The sequence below is a fragment of the Aotus nancymaae genome, unplaced genomic scaffold (genome assembly GCF_030222135.1).
Source record: "Aotus nancymaae isolate 86718 unplaced genomic scaffold, 86718_ANA_hifiasm-v0.15.2.pri h1tg000077l, whole genome shotgun sequence".
In the NCBI taxonomy this organism is placed as follows: Eukaryota; Metazoa; Chordata; class Mammalia; order Primates; family Aotidae; genus Aotus; species Aotus nancymaae.
This window is the reverse complement of record NW_026988492.1, coordinates 10,243,192-10,265,158: the sequence shown is the minus strand read 5'-3', so window position 1 is coordinate 10,265,158 and position 21,967 is coordinate 10,243,192. Positions and strand designations below refer to the sequence as shown.

The window sequence follows — 21,967 nt, the reverse complement described above, 5'->3', positions numbered from 1 at the left end:
ACATAATTTAATTTTTAAAAGGTTATTGCTTTTTCCTTCTTTTCTGGGCATCTTTATTTATTCCATGAAAACACAACGTGGGGAGGTGGTATATAAATAAATCAACCATGCTGGCTCCGGTCCACAGCAAACAAATTCCAACACAAGGCTGCGCTATCCTCAATGACACTCATACTGACTCAATCCCAAGGGTACGAAAGGGTATTCGGTCCTTTCTTAACCTCTCAGTAGCGCCTCACACAACTAACAACTCCTTCAATGTCTGTTATCCTGGGTACCACAGTTCCACTCTCTTTGTTCTCTTACTATTTAACTATTACTTCTTTGCAAAAGGCAATGGAGCAGTGTGAGAAAAGTCTAGATCAGAAAATAAAAACAAAACAAAAAAAAAACGAGAAAAGCCTAGATCTTAGTAAGACAGATGTATGACCAAGGAGGCTAAAGGCTTATCCTTTGAGCTTCAAATTATTCATCTGTAAAATGGAGACAGTAACACATACCTTCAAAAAGTTTTTAATATTAAATAACATCTGTAACATGCTTAAAACAGTGTCTAACAGATATCTAATAAATGATTAATAGTTTTAAGGTTATCACCCCTTTAGATAAATTCTAAATCAGAATTCTATCCCTGACCTCCCTCTAATTTCTTACACTTCCATAGGTGATGTCATCGCCTCAACCCATGATTTTAACTATGAATTACTTCTAAACCCCTCTTCAATGCCACCCTTTCTCCCAAGCTCCAAATCTGCATGACTAAACTCTTGCTAAGCACATATACCTTCATACTACATGTCCAAAACTGAATTCATCACCTTCCCTCCAAACCTGCACTACCTCCTGTATCTCTTAATCTGCATAGTGGCTGCACAACTCATCCCCCTAGTTACCCAAACAGAAATCAGTGATCTTAGACTTCTTCCTTACCTCTCATATTCAGCTACCAAACTCTGTCACTTCTCCTAAAACATACACTGAACTGTCCTTTTTCCATTCCATTGGCACTGCCTAAATTCAGACCCCCATCAACTTTCTCCTGGATTATCACAGGGCTTCTAGTTGGTCTCCCAAACATCCTGTCACTCCTCTCTGGAATCTTGTCTGTGCAGGACTAACAAAAGCATCTTTTAAACCAAAAGCTAATCATATGACTACCCTGCCTAAATTCCTTCTGTTGCTCCTTTCTTCCTACATACAGCAGTGCTTCCCAAAGTATGCTCCTACTTGTTTTATAGGATGCAGAATATAAATTACAGTTAAATGAATAAAGTCTTCAATAGCAAAATAAGTTTGAGAGAAGCTAGGTTAAACAATGCTGCTGCTGGAAGCTTGGCAAAGGCTAAATATAAAGATCAAATTCAAAGTCCTCAAAATCTGAAAACTGAGGCTACTGAAAAAGCTTGTTTTTAACTAGCTCATCTTGAAATCACTGGCTGGTTTGTCTGCCTCTGTCTGTCCCTTAATTGGTGGTGTTCCCTCAGGTTCTGGCCTTTCACCCTCTTCTCTCCCTCAATGGCCTCACAAATTCACACAACTGTAATTACCATAGATGCTGGCTTAATTGAACTTTGCCTAATTTGCCAGACCAACCAAAATTCTTGATTCCCTGGCTAGTTCTTGAATACTGGCTGATCCCATGGCAAGCTCAACTCTATTATTATTATTATTATTTGTATAAATGTATGGGGTATCATATGTAATTTTTTTATTTGCATAGATTATGTAGTGGTCAAGTTGGCTTTTAGTATATTTATCACCTGAATAACACACACTCTACCCATTAATTAATTTCTCATCATTTACCCCCTCTCACTCTGTCATCCTTCTGAGTCTCCATTGCCTATCCTTCCACTCTCTACAACCACATGTACACATTTTTAGCACCCATTTATGAATAAGAGCATGTAATACTCAACTTTCTGTGCTTAGCTTGTTTCATTTAAGATAATGTCTTAGCACACTGGTTAGGTGGGGGAAAAAAGATAATGTCCTCCACTTCCATCCATATTGCTTCAAAAGACATTATTTCATTCTTTCTTATGGCCGAATAGTAGTCCATGAAGTCTTCCATTCCAAATATACCACACTGTCTTTATCTGTTCCTCCACTGATGGACACTTAGGTTGATTCCCTATCTTTGCGACTGTGAATAGTGCTGCAACAAACATACAAGAGCAGATATCTTTCTGATAAATGATTTCTTTTCCTTTGAATAGATTTCCAGGTAGTTCTATTTTTACTTTTTTTTTTTCTCCTGAGACAGAGTCTCGCCTTGTCACCCAAGTTGGAATGCAGTGGCACCATCTCAGCTCACTGCAACCTCTGCCTCCAGGATTCAAGCAATTCTCCTGCCACAGCCCCCTGAGTAAATGGGATTGCAAGCATGGCCACCACGCCCGGCTAATTTTGTATTTTTAGTAGAGACAGAGTTTCTCCATGTTGGTCAGGCTGGTCTAGAACTCCCAACGTCAGGGGATCCACCCGCCTCAGCCTCCCACAGTGCTGGGATTATAGGCGTGAGCCACCATGCCAGGCCTTCTAGTTTTACTTCTTTGAGAAATCTCCACACTGTTTTCCATAGAGGTTGTAACAAAGAAGAGAAGAGAGAAGACCCAAATAAACAAAATCAGATATGAAAAACGAGGCATTACAACTGATACCACAGAAATACAAAAGATCATCACAGACTATTATGAACAGCAAATTATGCTCACAAACTAGAAAACCTAGAGGAAATGGATAAATTCCTAGAAGCATATAACCACTCAAGATTGAACCAAGAAGAAACAGAAAACCTGAACACACCAATAACAAGTAGCAAGGCTCAATCAGTAATTAAAAAAAAAAAAAACTCCCAACAAAGAAAAGCCCAAGACCACATGGATTCACAGCCAAATTCTATCAAACATGCAAAGAACTAAAAAGAACTAATAACAATCCTCCTGAAACTGTTCTAAGAAATCAAGGGAAAAGGAATTCTTCCTATCCCATTCTATGAGGCCAGTATCACCCTGGTACCAAAACTGGAAAAAGGGCCAGGTACAACGTCTCATGCCTGTAATCTCAGCACTCTGGGAGGCTGACGACAGGATCACTTGAGCTCAGGAATTCAATACCAGCTCGGGCAACACAGTGAGACCCCATCTCTACAAAAAAAGAATTTAAAAATTAGACAGGCGTGGCGGTGCATGCCTGTAGTCCCAGCTACTCAGAAGACTAGGCAGAACGATTGCTTGAGGTCAGCAGGTCGAGGGTGGGTGACAGAGCAAAACTTTCTCTCTAAAAAACAAAAACAAAAACCAATCCAGACAAGGACACAACAACAAAACCCTACAGACCAATATTCCTGATGCACACAGACACAAAAATCCTCCACAAAATACTACCAAACCGAATCCAACAGCACTGCAAGCTCAACTCTTATGTCTGGGAAGATAGTCTAGACACTCATTTCTGCTCCCAACAAGTGACATTCACGCTTAACACAGTCAGTTGTATTTTTGCACAAATTTATTTATGTCTATTTGTGTTACTGTAATAATGTAATGTAGACAGTATAGAAACTGATGAAATACAGGTAAAAACAAGAGTTGTTCTATGAAAACTAACTTGAGTACATTGAAAATACTCAATAAAGGCTGTTGCTCCTTCTGTATTTTTCCCTTCCTGGTCTTGTAGCTAAATATGCTACAGCTAGGGAGAATATCCAATATCTCTAGATATACATATTCTTGATATACTATATGTAGCATCTCTAGATATAGAGTACCTAGTAAGATACTAGATATTCCCCCTAGCTGTAGCATATTCAGAAACTAAAGTTGTTCCCTCTGCCACAACATTCTTCTCTGCTTTATACCTAGTTAACTCCTTCCTGAGTTAGCTCAGGCACAATCTTCCCAGAAAGGCTTTATCTGATCTCTACAACAGGTTGCCTTCTCTGATCCCTACAAGAGGTTGGCCTGCTATATGTTTTCATAGCTCCTTACTCTTCTCCTGAAATCCTATTTATTGTAACTGTACTATAAGTACTTGATCAATTGTCTGTACTTCCCATTGCCCATGTATATCCATGAAGGTAGGAGTCAGACTATGTCTCTATTTTTATACTGCCGTACCCTCAGTGTCTGGCACTTAGAAGGAGCTCAATAAATATCTGTTGAATTCGTTAATAAATGTGGAAGGATACTTCTAAATATAACAGGAAAGTCTGGCACTAGATCAAATCTGAATCATTTTACAATTAACTTTTATCTTGGGAACAAAAGGGTCATTGTCACCAGTTGTATGCAAAATATGAGTTGCTTCCTTCCTCAGTCTCACAAAACAAGTAGTTGGTGCTGGGTGCAGTGATTCCTGCCTGTAATCCCAGCACTTTGGGAGGTCAAGGCTGGTGGTTCATCTGAGGTCAGGAGTTCGAGAACAGCCTGGCCAACATGACAAAACCCCGTCCCTACTAAATATACAAAAACAGCTGAGCACGGTGGCAGGTGCCTATAGTCCCAGCTACTTGGAGGCTGAGGCAGGTTAATTGCTTGAACCCGAGAGGCAGAGGTTGCAGTGTGCCAAGACTGCGCCACTGCACTCCAGCCTAGGTGACAGAGAGAGACTCCATCTCAAAAAAAACAAAGGAAAGAAATAAAGTATTTGGAGCACTTGGGCTTCTAGAAAACTCACTGCATACCTAACAACTGATACTATTCCATCCCATAAGATGCTAACAAATTATAGAAGGAAAGGAAGGGTTTCAGGCATCTGACTTTCAAAAGTTCCCAGGTATGCCTGGTAAACCTTATTAGTCAAGAACCACTAAACAAAAGTTCATACCAAAAAAGACAAAAAAAAAAAAAAAATACTCAGAGACTAAAGGCCCAACTATAATCAAGCTTTTATAAATCATTCCTAAATATAGTCTACTTTTCCTATCTTTACTCCCCACATGGGAACATCTTCATCTGTAAAATCCTTTAGAAAAACAGTACACCACCGAGTACGGTGGCTCATGCCTGTAATCTCAGTACTTTGGGAGGCTAAGGTGGGCAGATCACGAGGTCAGGAGTTCAAGACCAGCCTCACCAACATGGTAAAACCCCATCTCTAATCAAAATACAAAAATTAGCCAGACATGGTGGTACGTGCCTGTAATCCCAGCTACTCAGGAAGCTGAGGCAGGAGAATCACTTGAACCCAGGAGGCAGAGGTTGCAGTGAGCCGAGATCGTGCCACTGTACTCCAGCCTGGGCAACAGAGCAAGATTCTGTCTCAAACAAAAAAAAAAAAAAAGAGAGAAAACCAGTTTCACATGAAGGATAATATTCACATAACTATCTATCTTTTCCTTATTTAAGAATCAACATGGCAATCTCCCTGAATTCCCTTCTCCCCTCAAAAAAAAGATAGTGCAGCCTGATAGCAAGCCAACAGCAATGATAAAAACAAGTGGGCAGTATTTACAACAAAACTAGGTATAAAGGCATCCCTACAAACCCCAAAACAGACATGAGTAGAGGCAAATCACTAAAAACATCTGTACGTTGTGCATAGCATCAGCAGGTGGAAAGGGGCAAAGAGAAACACCTGAGCATGTGACCAAACAGAAGAAACCCTAGTGTCAAGGTTTGAACAGTAATCCCCCTAAAAGGGTATGTCCACCTAGAACGTATGGGTGTGGCCTTATTTTAATAAAGAGGGCCGGGCTCAATGGCTCACACCTGTAATCCCAGCACTCTGGAATACAGAGGCGGGCGGATCACCTGGGGTTGGGAGTTCAAGACCAGCCTGATCAACATGGAGAAATTCCGTCTCTACTAAAAAATACAAAATTAGCCAGCTGTGGTGGCACATGCCTGTAGTCCCAGCTACTCGAGAGGCTGAGGCAGGATAATCACTTGAACCCGGGAAGTGAAGATTGCCATGAGCCAAGATCGTGCCATTGCACTCCAGCCTGGGCAACAAAAGTGAAACTCCATATCAAAAAAAAAAAAAAGAAAAAGAAAAAAAGAAAAAGCCTCTTTGCAGATGTAATTAAGTTATGGACTTTGACTCTTTTTTTTTTTTTGAGACAGAGTTTCACTCCATCACCCAGGCTGGAGTGCAGTGGCTCCGTCTGGGCTCACTGCAACCTCCAACACTTGGATTCAAGCAATTATCATGCCTCAGGCTCCCAAGTAGCTGGAATTACACACACACCAGCACACCCGGCTAATGTTTTGTATTTTTAGCAGAGATATGGTTTTGCCATGTTGACCAAGATCGTCTCAAACTCCGGACCTCAAGTTATCTGCCTGCCTCAGCTCCCCAAAGTGCTGGCATTACAGACATGAGACACCATGCCTGGTCAAGTTAAGGATCTTGAGAATTACCTAAATCCAATGACATAAGACCTTACAAAAGACAGGCAAAGGGAGACTTGGGCAAGCAGTAGAGAAGACCATGTATAGACAGGCAGAGACTGGAGCTATGTTGCCACAAAATAGTAGAAGATCTATACTGTGGTCCTTCAATATCCATGGGAGATTGGTTCCAAGATCTCCTGTAGATACCAAAAACCATGCATGCTCACATTCCTAATATAAAATGAAGTAATATTTGCATATCACCTAACACACATCCTGCAGTAGATCATCTCTAAATTACTTACAATACCTAACACAATGTGAATACCACATAAATGGTTGTTACGCTGTAGTTTAGGAAATAATGACAGGAACAAGAAGTCTGTACTTGCTCAGCACAGACAGAATTTTTTTGCCCAAATATTTTTCATCCACAGTTAGTTAAATCCACGGATGTGCAACCCCCTGGATTCAGGGGGCTGTTTAGACAATCTATGGACAGAGAAGGGTGTCTATGATATACGATTAAATAAAATAAAAAACAGTAAACAATTTCCTAAAAAGATTTGAGTAACAATCTGATTTAAACGGGATGCCCAGAGCCTTTCCTTCCCCTCACATCAACTAGCATATAATGTTTCCAGAAGTCAATATGCAGAACCCAGAGAAGAAAGTAGGTCTCACTGATCAGGTTTATACAAGTTCTTTTAAATATACAATCTGTATTTACTAGGAAAATACTAGGTATTACAGACGTATAAATAACTCAAGGTTAAAAAGAAAAATGGTGCCTATTAATCCCCAAGATCATACTAGCTATGCCATATCCAGAAGAAATGTCTAAATATAATCATAAATCCAGTTTTGTATCTACTGATATTTGAGGACACTCTACATTGTAAGAAGAAAATCAGGACATATACTTTTAAGAATATGTCTTCTCAATATATTAATGATTAGTGCAATGAACAAAAAAATAGAAGTCAAGAGAGTGTCTTCCTTAGGTTGTATGAAGGGCAAAGAAGTTGTGGGATTATAAACAGTTCTGCATACAAAGCACTACTCCTGACTATGCCAGAGCTTTCTTCAGAACAGAGATAAGCAACAGGGGGAAAGGCAGTAGGTAACCAATTCTGAATCAAAAAATATGAGTTTTCTATCAACTAGAAAACTCAACAGTAGCTAGTTACCAGGGAAAAGTAAATAAAGTGTTTAACTTCCCTGTTTTTTTTTTTTTTTTTACAACAATAAACAGTTTCTTCTGATCTGTCTACTTTCCCCAAAATAGATGAATATTCAGAAATATCAAATTTGGATTCTCAATCTATTCTTTTATTCACAAATCTACACAGTGGAAATTCTTGCACATTAAATGGATACCTAGAAATAAGAGGACTTAGAAAACATTTCCATCACATCAAATTTCTTTTTTTCTTTTTCTTTTTAAGAGGTAGGGGTCTCCCTATTTTGTCCAGGCTGGTCTCGAACTCCTGGGCTCAAGCACTCCTCCCACCTCAACCTCCCAAAATGCTGGGATAACAGGCGTGAACCACCATGCCCGCCCCACATCAGGTTTCTTAACCCTATAGTACAGTATATCCATTTGTCTTTCAGATTATTTGAGAAGCACAAAATCCCCTTATCCAGATTATATTGTGAAATAAAATATTTGCATAATACTCAATTTTATGAGAATATGGCAACTTAAACTATAAAACTATTTTGGTGAAAGCAATCCAAAACTGAGTTTTTTGCATTAGATATCTTTCTACCTCAAACCAGAGAATATATGGAAGGCTTATAATGTTTTAACACATTTAATTACTTACAGTCAATTAAAATTAGATAAAATAGTAGGACAATTTTTAAGTCCAATAACCTTTCGTTTTAGTAATCTAATCACATCAACCAGACAGAAAAACAAGTGCCTACCATATGGTCTTTCTGTAACAGAAAATAGTTGCATTGAATAACAGCATCTGTGCATCTTATCAACGCTAGCATTGCCCATACTTAAATCAGCATATTGTTAACTATAATAAGATGGCAGGACACTTCACAAAGCAAAGAACAAAAGAAACTGAGTCTTATTTTTGTGCTAGATTACTTGACCTGGTAGCAACTAAAGAAATGAAGAACATCAAGGCACAACAAACTTCATAAAATGCTTAACTTGGAAGAAATGAATGCAAAGGAACACTAACAATTTATGGAGAAATTCTTCAGATCTGGGTACTCACTTTGCTGATGGCTCTTATCTAGAGATAGGCCCCTCGATACATTCAAATCCAGGCTTCTGCTGAAACGCCACTTAATGATACCTGCTGCTGCTACTGCCACCCTTCTCAAGTCTAACAGTTTTTACCTTTAACCCTAACTTGCAGCATAAAGCTTTTAGCATGGAACAGTATTCTGACACAAATTCAAATATATAAAGAAACACACAATTAAAATTAAATAACAGAGTTATACCGTACTATCATTAGCCTAGAATGAATCCTATGCCTCCAATGAAGAAACATGCTTTTCAAAAATTGTTAAGTATTGTTTTGAACAGTGTATATGCTTTTTAAGTATTGTTTTAAGCAGTGTAGGTTTTCTATAATCAAATTTTCACACAAGACTGATAACATTGTACCTATTTTTAAAGTCTATATAGTATTCTTTTGTTGTTTTGTTAATAAAAAAGAGAAAATGTAAAAATAATATAATCCTCATATCCTCATCATTCAGAATTAACAACTGTTAACATTTTGTCACAGTCAATGTTTGTGACTGGTTATGAAATATTTAGGACATGAAAAAATAAAAACATGTAATAAGAAACACTGATATACTAGCCATTTGAAGAAATAAAACGTCATCCAGACAGACAGATGATCTTTTTATTTTCTCTTATCGACCAGTCTGATTGCGCTTTTGCTAGTCTTAATTATTATGATCTCATCTCTTAGTGGAAATTGTTTCATACATTTGTACTACACATTGTCTTGGTTACTGTTACTTGGTTACCAGTTTCCCAAAGGTAAAAAAGGTACAAAGAAAAAAGGCACCAAAAATTTTAACAGCAGAAATGGAATGGAATTTAAGGTGGGCAGGAAGTCTAAGGAAGAACATACTTCACACTGTACATATTTTGTATAAAGTGAAATAAGTATTCAGCCGAGCGCAGTGGCTCACACCTGTAATTCCAGCACTTTGGGAGGCCAAGGTGGGCAGATCACTTTGCCATCAGGAGTTCAAGATCAGCCTGGGCAACACGGCGAAACCCCATCTCTACTAAAAATACAAAAATTAACCAGGCATGCCAGTGCATGCCTGTAATCCCAACTATTCAGGAGGATGAGGCAGGAGAATTGCTTGATCTTGGGAGGCAGAGGTTATAGTGAGCCGAGATTGCGCCACTGCACTCCAGCATGGGCAGCAAAGCAATGCTCTGTCTCAAAAAGAAAATAAACTAAGAATTCACATACTACATGTCCAAATGCAAGCTCAGTAACATTTTGGAATTTTTCTAAGTCTTCATTTATTCATTCAAAAAAAAATTTATTGAGAACCTATTATGTGGTAGGCACTCTTCTAGGCACAAGAAATACAATGTGAACAAAACAGACAAACTGCACTCTTAACGCCTGCATTCTAGATATATTACCTGTTTCAAATAAACAAGCAAAATCTAATGCATAGGCATGCCAGGTGGAGACTAAGTGACAGAGAGATAAAGCAAAGAAGGAAGGCAGAGTATGGCAGAGGGAGCAGGGGAGGGGCATTCAATTAAGGGAGTGGTTGGCAAAGCTTCACTCAGAAGGTGACCTCTAAGCAAAAGCCCGAAGGAGCCAAGGAAGCAAGCTGTGCAGAGACGGGGTAGGGAAGAGTGTTCTAAGAGGAGGGTTCAGTGAGTGGGAAGGCTCTGGGGACTCCCATGTTTTTGTGCACGCAGAAAAGCAAGAGACCAGAAATGGTTAGCACAGAGTGAGGAGGGAAGAGGCACAGGAGGTGCGCTCAGGAAGGGGGTAAGACCAATTCTACAGGCCTTTGCAGGTCACTGCAAGAACTTTGGCCTTCAGAGAAAGGAGAAGCCATTTGAGGAATTTGAGCAAAGGAATGACATAATTTGATTTATAAACTGTCCTGATTACTGTGTGGAGAACAGACTTCAGGCTGGCAAGGACTGAAGTGGAGAAATCAGTCAACCGAATCCACATGTCATGTATGAGAAAAAAGAGAGACATCAAACATCACTCCAAGATGCCTGGCCTGGAAGGGTGGGATTGCTACTACTTAAGATTGAGGAAGACTGGAAGCAGCAGACTTGGGAAGGTGGACTAGGGGAATGGAGGCAGAGTCAGGACTGTGATTTTAGATATACCTATTTACTATCCAAATGGAGATTCTAGGCAGTCAGGTCAGTTGGATATAGAAATTTGAATTTGAGAGAGAGGGAGGCAGGTCAGCAGTAGATGTACACATAAAGAAATATGTATCTTTATAAGTGGGTGTGTGTGTGTCAATTACCTGCATATACATATTTAAAACCATGAAACAGTATTGGGAGAAGAAAAGAGGGTTAACCGAGCCTTGAGGTGCAGGAAGGTTTAGCAGATCAGGATGTTGAGGAAACTTCAAAGAGACAAAAGGAGGTGACAACGAGGTAGGAAGATAATTAAGAGAGTATAATGTCCTGGAATCTAAATGAACACTGAATAAAATGTAAAGCCTTTCCTGTATATTCATTTATTCATTCAAAAAAAATCACTCAACACTTACTATGTGTCAGTCACTGTAGAAACAAACATGGTCCCTGCTCTTATGGGGACTGCAATCCAAAGGAGACATAGATAAACTTCTAACTGGTATTCCTGAAAGCACAGGGTGTTTTGAGAGAATACACTAGGGGCAACTCAAACAGTCTTGCAGGGTCAGGGAAGGCTTTCCTAAGGAAAGAGTATTGAAGAAAAGACCAGAATTATGAGTAAAAATCAGCCATGGAGTGGAGGAAGGAGGAGCAGGGGAGAGTGGAGGGAAGGGTGAAAGAAAGGGCCTGAAGGGAGTTCAATCTAGGAAGAACAAAAAGAAGTAACAGGTGAGACAGAAGGGTGGGGCCAAATTACCGTTATTTCAGAGGAGATAGGAAGACAGAAAACTGTCTTACAGGAGGTAATAGAATGATCAACTGGAGTGCAGTAGCCCGATTTCAGCTCACTGCAACCTCTGCCTCTTGAGTTCAAGGATTCTCATACCTTAGCCTCACAAACAGCTGGGACTACAGGCGTGCACCACCACACCCAGCTAATCTTTGTATTTTTAGTAGAGACAGGGTTTCACCATGTTGCTCAGGCTGTTCTAGAACTCCTGACCTCAAGTGATCTGCCCATCAGGAAGATCATTCTGATTATGGTAGGAAAGAGCTGTGTAGGAGGACAAGGCTAGGTTATTGGGATGCTCCACAGGGAGTCTATTTCTGTGGTTCATCAGAGAGGCAGTGATGATGTGAACTCAGGTGGGAGCAGTGGGTATTGGGAATGTGGACTCCACAAGACTTTGCATATGAGGAATGATGAGTCACAAGAGTCAAGGATACTGACCTAGTTTTTCACTTGGACCAATAAATAGATGGTAGGGCTACTCACTGAAAGAAGGTGCACAGGAAGAGGGAAGGTCAGTGGTAGGGGTGAAATCTGATGAGTTTGCAATGCCTGGGGAATATCCCCCTAAAATGTTCGGTAAATAGGCAACTGGCTGAAAAGGTCTAGAGGTCAACCATAAAGCATGAGACAGAGGTGTAGATAGGGAGTCACCAGCACACAGGAGAGTGCAAAATAAAACCCAGGGAGTGAAAAAGAGAATAAAGGAATGGAAAGAGCTCGGCTCTGGATAAAACCAACAATGGGACAAGAAGAAGAACAAAAACCCTACAAAAGAGGCAGATGGAAAAGAAGATAGAAAGGAAGGGAGGAGAAAAGGGAGAGCCCAAGATGGAACCAGGGAGTCTGGGATAAAAGCAAAAGCAAACTGTCCAGCATTCCAGAAGGAAGAATCAATGCATGGATTCATACAAACTTGTACCCAGAAAAACGTCTTATCATATTGTTTACACTATTCCAAAATCAACCAACAAGTGTATTTCATCAGCATAATACATTTCAATTATGGATAATCTTAGCCCAGGTGAAGAAGCAAAACAAAAATAAGTTCATTTGCATTAGTAAAAAGTTTAATAGTAAACAGTGAAAGGGTCAAAAATCCTATTACTGGACAATAGTATGGACTACAGATAAAAAGTGAAATAAATTATAGAAATGGGGGAAAAAATCATTGATTTAGAAAGCTGAGGGAAAGTTTCCTCTTCTTTGGCTAAAAAAAAAGTTAAACCTTAAAAGATGAAGCTATATGGATGATATGAAAAGGGGTGATAATATCACAGAGGATTCAACAGAAGAATCTATATAAAGTGATTTTTGTGACCAAAGTTCTCAAGGATACTGGTGTCAGAGGACTTCATAGACGACAAACACACACACACTCCCCAAAAATCACTTAAGAGGTTCAGACTGAGTGAAATCAAGTTTTAAAAATACACCTTGAGATGTATAAAGTACATTAATTCGTGTGACTACAATCTGGACCATCCCTAAGTGTATAATGCCAAGACATATTCTACTGAACTGTCCTAATATCTTATTTGAAGAGAACTGTTTGTTTTGAACCTTCCCATATATCCTGGGGTGGGGAGGCCTAAATGTATACATATATCAACACAATTAAATTGTAATGCTTCAGATGATCAAGAAATCTCTGACTGTTTTTCAACAAAGCACAAGGCCTTAATCAGAGATAGTGGAGTTGGCTAATTAGATAAAGCATGAAACGGAGACTACTATTAATTCACTACATTGATATCTTCTGTCTTACAAAGTTAGGTTTTCTTGACTGACAGCATTACTATTAAGACATGAATGCTCATCTCTTTGTTAAAAACGCAATAATAAATGTATTATTCAAACACATTATCGATTCTAAAAATTTTTTAAAGAATAATAGTACCACTGTAGAATGTAGTGCTTCTAATAAAATTGAGGACAAAAATTAAGTGCAGTCTTCAAAAACCTAAATATCAACCCAAAGTATTTCACTGGCAACTCTCTATTACTAAAAAATATTCACAAGATTTAATGTGTATCAGAAGCATAAATCAGCGATAAAAACATGTCACAACTAAACACAGGCAATAAGTACACAAGTTCTCTTCATTACCAACCCTGAGTTTTTAAAACGTTTTATGAGGACAGTATGTAGACCCTTTATTTCCACTTCCACATAGAATCTAAGCAAAATACCTATTCTTTAGAAAGTCAAATAATACTGTAGTTTAATACCAAACCTAAGTATTGTGTATATATTTCACATGAGCGAAACACCGATGATACTGTGTTTTCTTCATTCCCAAACTAGAAACAATATATTCACGCCAGCAGTAAGGTCCAAATGAAAACAAATTTCACAGCCGTTAAAAAATACATAACTGTCATTGTTAATAAAAGCCAAGTGTGCAACAAACTGGAAACACTGCTTGCTAGCCAAGGACAAGATATGTCTAAATTCTTGGTTTCAGGGCATCTCTTAAATGACTAAAAAAAAAAAAAAATCAAATAACATTAGTTCTTGCAAATAGAATGCAAATACAATGCTAATTAAAGTATTCACAAGACAATGACAAATAAGGCTTCAGGACCACAATACGTATTATTATGTAACTGCAATACACATTAAGCAATCACCAGGTTGCAGGTAGGCCTTCCAAAAGGAGTTATTATGGTTTACCGTGATCAGAGGATTGTGGTGCTCTACTTAAATCATGCTTTTCCCTGCAAGCAGGTGTTTACAGATGTCAAAAAGTAAAACACTGATTCTAAATGTAAACCTATAGTTCTGCCCAATAAATTGTACAGTAATAGCACACTGTACCTCACAGCGTTTTCTGCATAAACTTTCTAATTCAGCATGAAGTAAGCTGCATGAAGCAAGTTTCGCTGCATGCTTTATGAACCAAAATTTAACTTCTGATTCATTTTTACTAAAATGCCAAAACTCACACACTTAAGGCCAGACTTTGTTTCAAGGGCTGGAAAGGTAAAATTTAACACGCGGTGCAAAAGAAAATGAGATAGTGAATGAGGGTGCATTTGGGTATGTTATTGTCTAAAGAAATCCTCAACCCTTCAATGAAAACATAGGCATATCAAAAGTAAAATTTAAAGGATAACAATATGCAGTCCATTTAAAGAACAAATTACAGAAACTGCCAATAATAAACAGTATATTCATAATAGAGGTAAACTCCAAATACTTCAATCTCCAAACACAAGGAAGAAAAAAAAAAGGGGACAGGCAACAGGAGATATGGATGTCATAAATCAATGTATTTTCTATGATTTCTGTCCTGCCTGCTCAAAAACTTTCAGAAGGGTGAAGTAAAATCTCTGGGCCCTTGGAAAGATGGTAGATGCTACCCTAACCAGCAATGCAACCCACCTGACACCCCAGAGCAGCTCACAGAACTTCAGAGCAGTGAAAGGAGGGTATAAATGAGAGAACAGTAAAGATTTTTCAGGGAGTGGGAATTAAGACTCTTTAAGGTCGTTTTCCAAGGCTGTGCTTCAGCTGTTCACGGAAATACACTTCTTTTTCTACCCAAAGTAGAGATCTGCAGCAATAGCAGCCCGGCCCCGCCTCCCACGTCAGTACCAAAGAAGACAAAGTTCCAGGTGCAAAACCATACTAGCTGCCCTCTCTGCACCTGGGAGGGCAAATCCTGGACACAGACACACAAAACGCTCAAAGCCACCCCCAACCAGCTCTACTCCAAATATCTTGGAAGGAGGCTGAAAGAAAACGGATACAGAGGTGCCCATTCTCAGGCCTGTAGTATCCACAGCCACAGAGATGGGAGAATTCCTGGTTCTGAGAAAGGGTGACCAAGATGAGGACATTCCAAAATGTGGGACATGTTCTTGCAAAAGAATCACGGGGTCTGGAAACAGACGAGGCCTGGCTTCACCTCGCTACTGGCTAAGCTGGGGCGCTCCCACCAACCAGCTCAAAGCCCTGGTGAGGCCCGGTGGCCAGTGACCCCCAACTTGCAGTACGCTGAAGACACAGGCCACCGCCCTGCCGGCCAGGGACGCTGGCTCCGCGCTTACCTCGCAAGCCTTGAGCTTGTCACTATCTCCCTCAGGCAGACCAGTCCGACGCGTGGCCATCATTTCATTTCAAATGACAAAGAAGGGACAAATCCTTTGGAGTCCACATTGGAGGTGGGGGGAAATGCCACCACACACCCGAAGGAGAAGAATTCTGCAGCAGGGCTCAGAGGAGGGGCAGGGCTGGTGACACAGACAACGTGCCAGGGAATGAAGGTTTTCCGGAAGCGCCTTCAAATGCCTCGCTGATTTCTCGTGACTTCAACTGACTTCGCCTTCTTCTTCCATTTCTGGAGACTTAAAAACAAAGGCGACAGGTCTTCTTAGCAACCAGTGTCGAGGCCGATGGCAGAAAGCGGTCCCCTGCTTCCCAGTGCCACTCCTGAGTCCTGGAAAAATCCGAATGGGTCGTGAAGGCTCGAGTGTCAGCTCCCAAAGAGATCCTAGAAAAAGGAGAAGTTAAAGGTCATGAACTTTCTCCAGGCGCCTATCACTGTCCAGCCCACATGTCCACACCAAATTCGCGTTTCCTCCCGTGCGAAACAAACAAAAAATTACAGTAAACAAACAAACAAAAAGCCTATAAATCCGAGGGGGCGTTAAAAACGAGAAACCTCAGAAATGCCCAGCGGTTGCGTCAAACACACCTGGCTGTTCTGCAGCCTTCAAGAAAAAACGTTCCCCATTCAAGTGCATTTTAATTCATGTCTTTCCTGGGCAGAGCAGAGGGGTGTATATGCTCCTTTCTGCATCACCCAGACAGGGACACTTCGGGGAAGTTTTCTCCCCCAACAGGCTGAAATGGGATCACTTTTCGAGCCCCCTCCTCGCTCCTCTCCGCTCCCCAAAAACGCAAGCACAAAGCCAGCCTGGCTGGGGCCGGCGTGGGCTCGACGGCGTCTCCGGGTGACTCGGGCGCCGCCCCTCCACCCCTCCGCCCCGGCCGGCGTCCCCGAGGAGGCGGCTGTTTTCCTTGGCCCGCGGCGGGGCTGGGTGGGGACGGCAGGGGACGGCCGGGGAGGCGTGCGCGGCCGCGGGTGGGACGCGGGCGCGACGCGGGCGCCGCTCCCGCTCCGGGGCATGATTCCGGAGCTACACCCGAGCAACTCTGAAGTCGCGGCTGCTTCCCCAACTACAACTCGACACCGTTTGCCCTGTGGCCACCTAGGGGGAAAAAAACGAGGAAAAAGCAAACCACCACCCACCTCCCCACGATTCCCCCGCCCCTTCCTGAGGCGGGTCGGGGACCGGGAGCTCCCGGGTAGAGCGGCCCCAATAAGGACTTTCTCAAAGGTGCGGGGAGTCCCGGGACGAGACAAAACAGGGGGCCTTACCCTTCCCGCCCTCTCGGGCCGGGCGGCCGAGGCGCGGCGGCGAGCTGGAGCGGGGACGCGGTCCGGGCGCCGGGCCCGGCCGGGACGCGCTAGGCCGCAGGCTCGGTTAATATTCATGAGCGGCCCCGGGCGCCCCTCCTCCACGGCCGGTCGGCCGGCCGGCCGGACCCCAGCGCCCGCCGCCGGCCTTTGTGCCCTTTCCTCCGCCCCGCCGCCCGCCCTCGCTCTGCACACGCTGGCGCGCCCCTCCGCCCCCGCCGGGCGCCCGCCGCGGGCTCCCTCCGGCCCCGAGCCAGCGCCGGGCCGGGTGGCCTGAGGTGGCGGGAAGGGAGGAAGCCCGCGGCAAGCCGGGCTCTCCACGGCCCGCGAGCGCGGCGCCCTCCCGGCTGAGACGGAACAGAAACCAGACACGCACCAGAGGAAGCGGGACGAGTGGATCCGCACGGGGCTGGCCGGCTCCAGGACAGCGCGCCCCGCCCGCCCAGCGCGAGTCGGACCCCGCAGGAGGACGATCCCGCGCTGCCCGCCGCCGCCGCCGCCGCCGCGCTCCGAGGCCGCCGCCCCCGGCCGGCCGCTCCCAGGCACCGCCACGACCTGCCCCGGCCGGCCCCGGGCTCTCGGCCGCCGCGGGAGGGCGTGGGGCGGGGCGGCGGCCGCCGGACTCTCCCCTCGCCTCGCCGGGCCGGGCCGGGGCCCCGCTCCGGCGCCCGCGAACGCCAAGTGACAGAAGCGCCTCGCTCCGCGACCGCACGGAGCTGTTTCCCGGGGGCGGATTTCTCGCTTCTTCCTCCCTGGATCCACCTCCTCCCACTCCACCTCCTTCCCCTCCCCTCCCCAGGGGAGGCTCTGGGGCTGAATATTTTCTGTCTTGAATAACACGGGCCCGGGGAACCGACACTGGAGAAGAGGGATTAGCCGGGGGCTGGAGGGGGGTGCCCGCCTGCCCCCTCCCCGTGCGTCGCGGGACCTACAAGCCCTCGCCCCTCCCCAGCACCCCAAAACCAGGCACACACAACCCTCCCCGCCCCTGCAGACTCCCGAGCGCTGAGCGGCAGCGGCCAAGGATGGGCTTGCTCCCGCGGAAGGGAGACCTGGTGGCCGGCGTCAGGGGTGGAGAGGGGGACAAGCCTAGAACAGCGATATCTGCAAACTCGAGGGATCAAAGGTCCTAGACCGCGGGACAGGGCTTGGTGAATTGTGCTCCCACCCCTTTTTTAACAGCGGGAAGGCAATGAAGCTGTGACGAGACGTGGGACTTCCAGATAAGGGAGTGTCCCCTCACGCCCCACAGCAAAATCTCTTCCCGCGGTGGGAAGGGGGGGAGTTAGCGAAACGTTGCTCTTTCGGTTCTTTCCCTTGTATAAATTCTGCAGAACGGCTGAGCAAATTTGGCGCGGCTAACGGAACTGTGGAGAGGCGGCTGCGCTTCTCTGTCCGCCACACTCCAGGTCACAGAGGCTCCGAAGCCGCGGTACAACCGCCGCCCTCCCCACCCGGCTCCCGGGCCTTGTCACAGACCCCGGACAGCTCGCTCCGCCCCGCCGCGCCTCACAACATCTCCCGCTGCAAATTGCCCAATCGGGAGACGCGATGAGAGAACTGGAGCCAATCAGAGGCCGATAAATCAAGCTTCCCTCCGCCCTCTGCCCCGCCCCCGGGTGAAGGCCGCCGCCCCCTCGGCCTCCCCTTCCCACCCCGCCCCGCTCCGGGGAGGTGGCTCCCCGACTCCAAGCCTCGCGGGGCTGGAGGGGAGTTGCTCGCGGTCGGCGGCAACATTTGTCACCTTGTCACTCTCATCCTCGCCCCCTTCCGTACACACTCCCCTCCCCTCCTCAGTGCTCCTGCTGGTGCTGTTGAGGGTCATTTTTATCCTCACTTCGGTGGGGGACTGCCAGCTATTGTGTCTGATGAGCTGCTACCACCGTACCACCGTCCAGAGGGAAAAAAAAGGGAACAAAACCTAGAAGCTGTAGAGTCCGCTTACCTTTTCCTTCTTTCTTGCTACACTCCCCCCTGTAGACTTAAAGACACCCCTTCTCCTCCCACGCCCGCCCACCACCTGAGGTCCTGTTTCTTTATGGGGGACAGGGTAGCGGGGGCAAAAACTCCCCGCAGCCGGAGTACCTGCGCCTTAGTTTTTACATCTTCCTTAGAGTGGAAGGTGCCAAACCAAATCTACAACTAAATCCTCTGCTTCAATTCAAGGAAAGACGTTGACGAGGTAATTTTTATACGGCTGTGAAATTTGCATGTTCTTGACAGCCCCTCACCAAACAAGTCAGCTAATAATCAAGAAAAGAAACATAGAATAAAACACAAGGAGGGACTGCCAGTCAGTTGGTAATTTACTGAATAACCCACTGGTTACAGCTGTATCCAGTGCGAGATACTATTAAGTAAATTAACAAGAAATGAATGGAAATTCAAGGTTCAAGTAGCTCACCGCTAGTGAGCTATGTCCAGAAGGGAAAAACAATTTACAGCACAAAACAACTTACACGTGCAAATGTGCATGCATAGCATAAACGAAGTACCTAACAGCTGAGGACATTTGAGTTATAATTTTTGCACTAGAAATTTTTGTAAATGTTGATTATGAAAAAGGTTTTCAGTTTAATAAAAGAGAGTAAAATGTGGCCATGAAAGGAGAAGGAAAAGGAAGGAAAACACATTTTAAGAATTATGGAAAAATAATCTAGAGAGGCAATATTTCTATAAGAGGTAATAAGACGTAAGAATCAAGATTACAATCCAACTCCATCATTTACCTCATAACTTAGGGCAAATTATTCTTTATGTGTCTAAGTACTAGAGCTATCAAATTAACTGCCACCTGCTAGGTATTTACTCACAACATAATGAGATAGGTGGATGGTGAAGCAAGGATTCAAGCCCAGGGGATTTGGCTTCAGAGTCCATTCTTTTATTCACAGCGCTATACTAGACTGGGTGCAGTGGCTCATGCCTGTAATCCCAGTCCTTTGGGAGGCTGACGTGGGAGGATCGCTTGAGTCCAAGAGTTTGAGACCAGCATGGGCAACATAGGAAGACCCGCCTCTACAAACAAAAAGTTAACTGGGCATGCTGGCATGCGCCTGTAGTCCCAGCTACTCGGGAGGCTGTGAGGCAGGAGTATGGCTTGAGCCCAGGAGTTCAAGGCTGCAGTGAGCCGTGTCCAAGTGTGGCACTCCAGCTGGGGCAACAGAGCCAGACTGTGTATCAAAAAAAAAAAAAAAAAAAGATAACACTATACTACCTCTTAATTTGGGTTTTTAATAATAACAACACTTAACTATGTGTTAATTATTGTGGTCTTTGAGTGCCAATTTAACTCTTCCTGGGACAGATATAATTGTGATGTTCCAAAATTGGGAACTGTTTTTAAGAACTGCTGTAAGTTACTATCTTAGGTATCTTAAGTGTATTAGGCTATCTGGACGAAGAAGTGCAAAAGGCACGTAGCTAAGATTTAGAAAACCTGTGTCCTGGGCTTCTACTGGGCCTCTGAGTTGTAACAGCACCTTCCCTATCTTGCTGGACTGTTGTGAGAATCAAATGAGATAATAGATGTGAAGACATTTAAGGCCAGGTGCGGTGGCTTATGCCTGTAATCTCAGCACTTTGGCAGGCCCAGGCAGGAAGACCACTTGAGCCCACGAGTTCCAGAAGCCTGGTAAACATAATGGGACTCTATCTCTATAAAAAAAATTTAAAAATTAGGTGTGGTGGCCAATGCCTGTGGTCCCAGCTATTCAGGAGGCTCAGGTGGGAGGATCACTTGATCCCAGGAGGTCAAAGCTGCAGTGAGTTGTGTTCATGCCAGCGCACTCCAGCCTGGGCAACAGAAGAAGCTTTTAAAATGTAAAAAACATTATTTAAATTAAAATATTCTTATGGGCTGAGTGCAGTGGCTCATGTCTGTAATCCCAGCACTTTGGGAGGCCAAGGCAGGTGGATCACTTGAGGAGTTTGAGACCAACCTGGGCAACATGGTGAAAGACCGCCTCTACTAAATATACAAAAATTAGCCTGGTGTGATGGCACGAGCCTATAATCTCAGCTGCTTGAGAGGCTGAGGCATGAGAATTGCTTGAACCTGTGAGGCAGAGGTTGCAGTGGGCCAAGACTGAACCACTGTGCTCCAGCCTGGGCGACAGAGCCAGACTCCATCTCAAAAAATAAAATATTATTATGAAGCAGAAGTTTACTATTTCGCCAACAGGAACCCTACTGTTTATAACATTTTATTGATACTCTTTAGGAATATATGAACCCCATTACAAATTAGGTCTATTCCTTTCTGAAGCCATGAACAAGAATATTTAATATGAGCTCTCATTTGGATTTTTTTTTTTTTTTTTTAACAGGGTCTCACCCTGTAGCCAGGCTGGAGTGCAGTGGCACAGTCTCAGCTCACTGCAACCTCTGCCCTCCAGGCTCAAGGGATTCTTGCACCTCAGCTTCCTGAGTAGCTGGAACTACAGGCACACACCAGCACGCCTGGCTAATTTTTCTTTTTTCTTTTTTCTTTTTTTTTTTTTTTTTTGAGACGGAGTTTCGCTCTTGATACCCAGGCTGGAGCGCAATGGCGCGATCTCGGCTCACCGCAATCTCCGCTTCCTGGGTTCAGGCAATTCTCCTGCCTCAGCCTCCTGAGTAGCTGGGATTACAGGCACGCGCCACTGTGCCCAGCTAATTTTTTGTATTAGTAGAGACGGGGTTTCACCATGTTGACCAGGATGGTCTCGATCTTTTGACCTCGTGATCCACCCGCCTCGGCCTCCCAAAGTGCTGGGATTACAGGCATGAGCCACTGTGCCTGGTCATCATTTGGATGCTTTCTGTTCAGACCAAAATGTGGGTGTGGCACCCCTAGGCATCCGGAAAGAGGAGGCCCACAGCCAGTCTTTCTCCATTCCAAAGGCTAATTGGCGTAATTGATGGAAGGTGGAAGCCGTTGGAATTCTCTTTAGCAGCCCATCCTGGACACTGCCCACCAGAGGGAGGGCAAGAGAAAGGAAAGGGGGCCAAACTTAGTCCTTCGGCTCCTGGTTGGCAGTTCCGGTCAGAGATTTGGTGAAACAATAGGTTTTAG

General features: G+C 44.0%; 1 protein-coding gene across 10 annotated transcripts in view; it reads right to left on the bottom strand.

Annotated features, from left to right (window-relative positions):
- The window catches only part of ARHGAP21 (Rho GTPase activating protein 21), a 127,933-nt gene extending 110,330 nt beyond the window's left edge, over window positions 1-17,603 (bottom strand). For 3 of the 10 annotated variants that reach the window (XR_010339548.1, XM_012450138.3, XM_064368595.1), the window contains exons 1-2: window positions 16,873-16,937; window positions 15,539-15,981 (exon numbers count right to left, since the gene is read on the bottom strand). Coding sequence is in view for 8 of the 10 variants with exons in the window: in XM_012450138.3 (XP_012305561.1) it covers window positions 15,539-15,601 (63 nt within the window). In the remaining 2 variants the exon portion in view is untranslated. Of the gene's footprint in view, window positions 1-15,538; window positions 16,145-16,185; window positions 16,447-16,872; window positions 16,938-17,287 lie in introns of those variants that run through there. The other 7 variants (XR_010339547.1, XM_064368593.1, XM_021665426.2 and 4 more) reach the window with 5 other exon arrangements.
- Window positions 17,604-21,967: the final 4,364 nt, after the last annotated feature.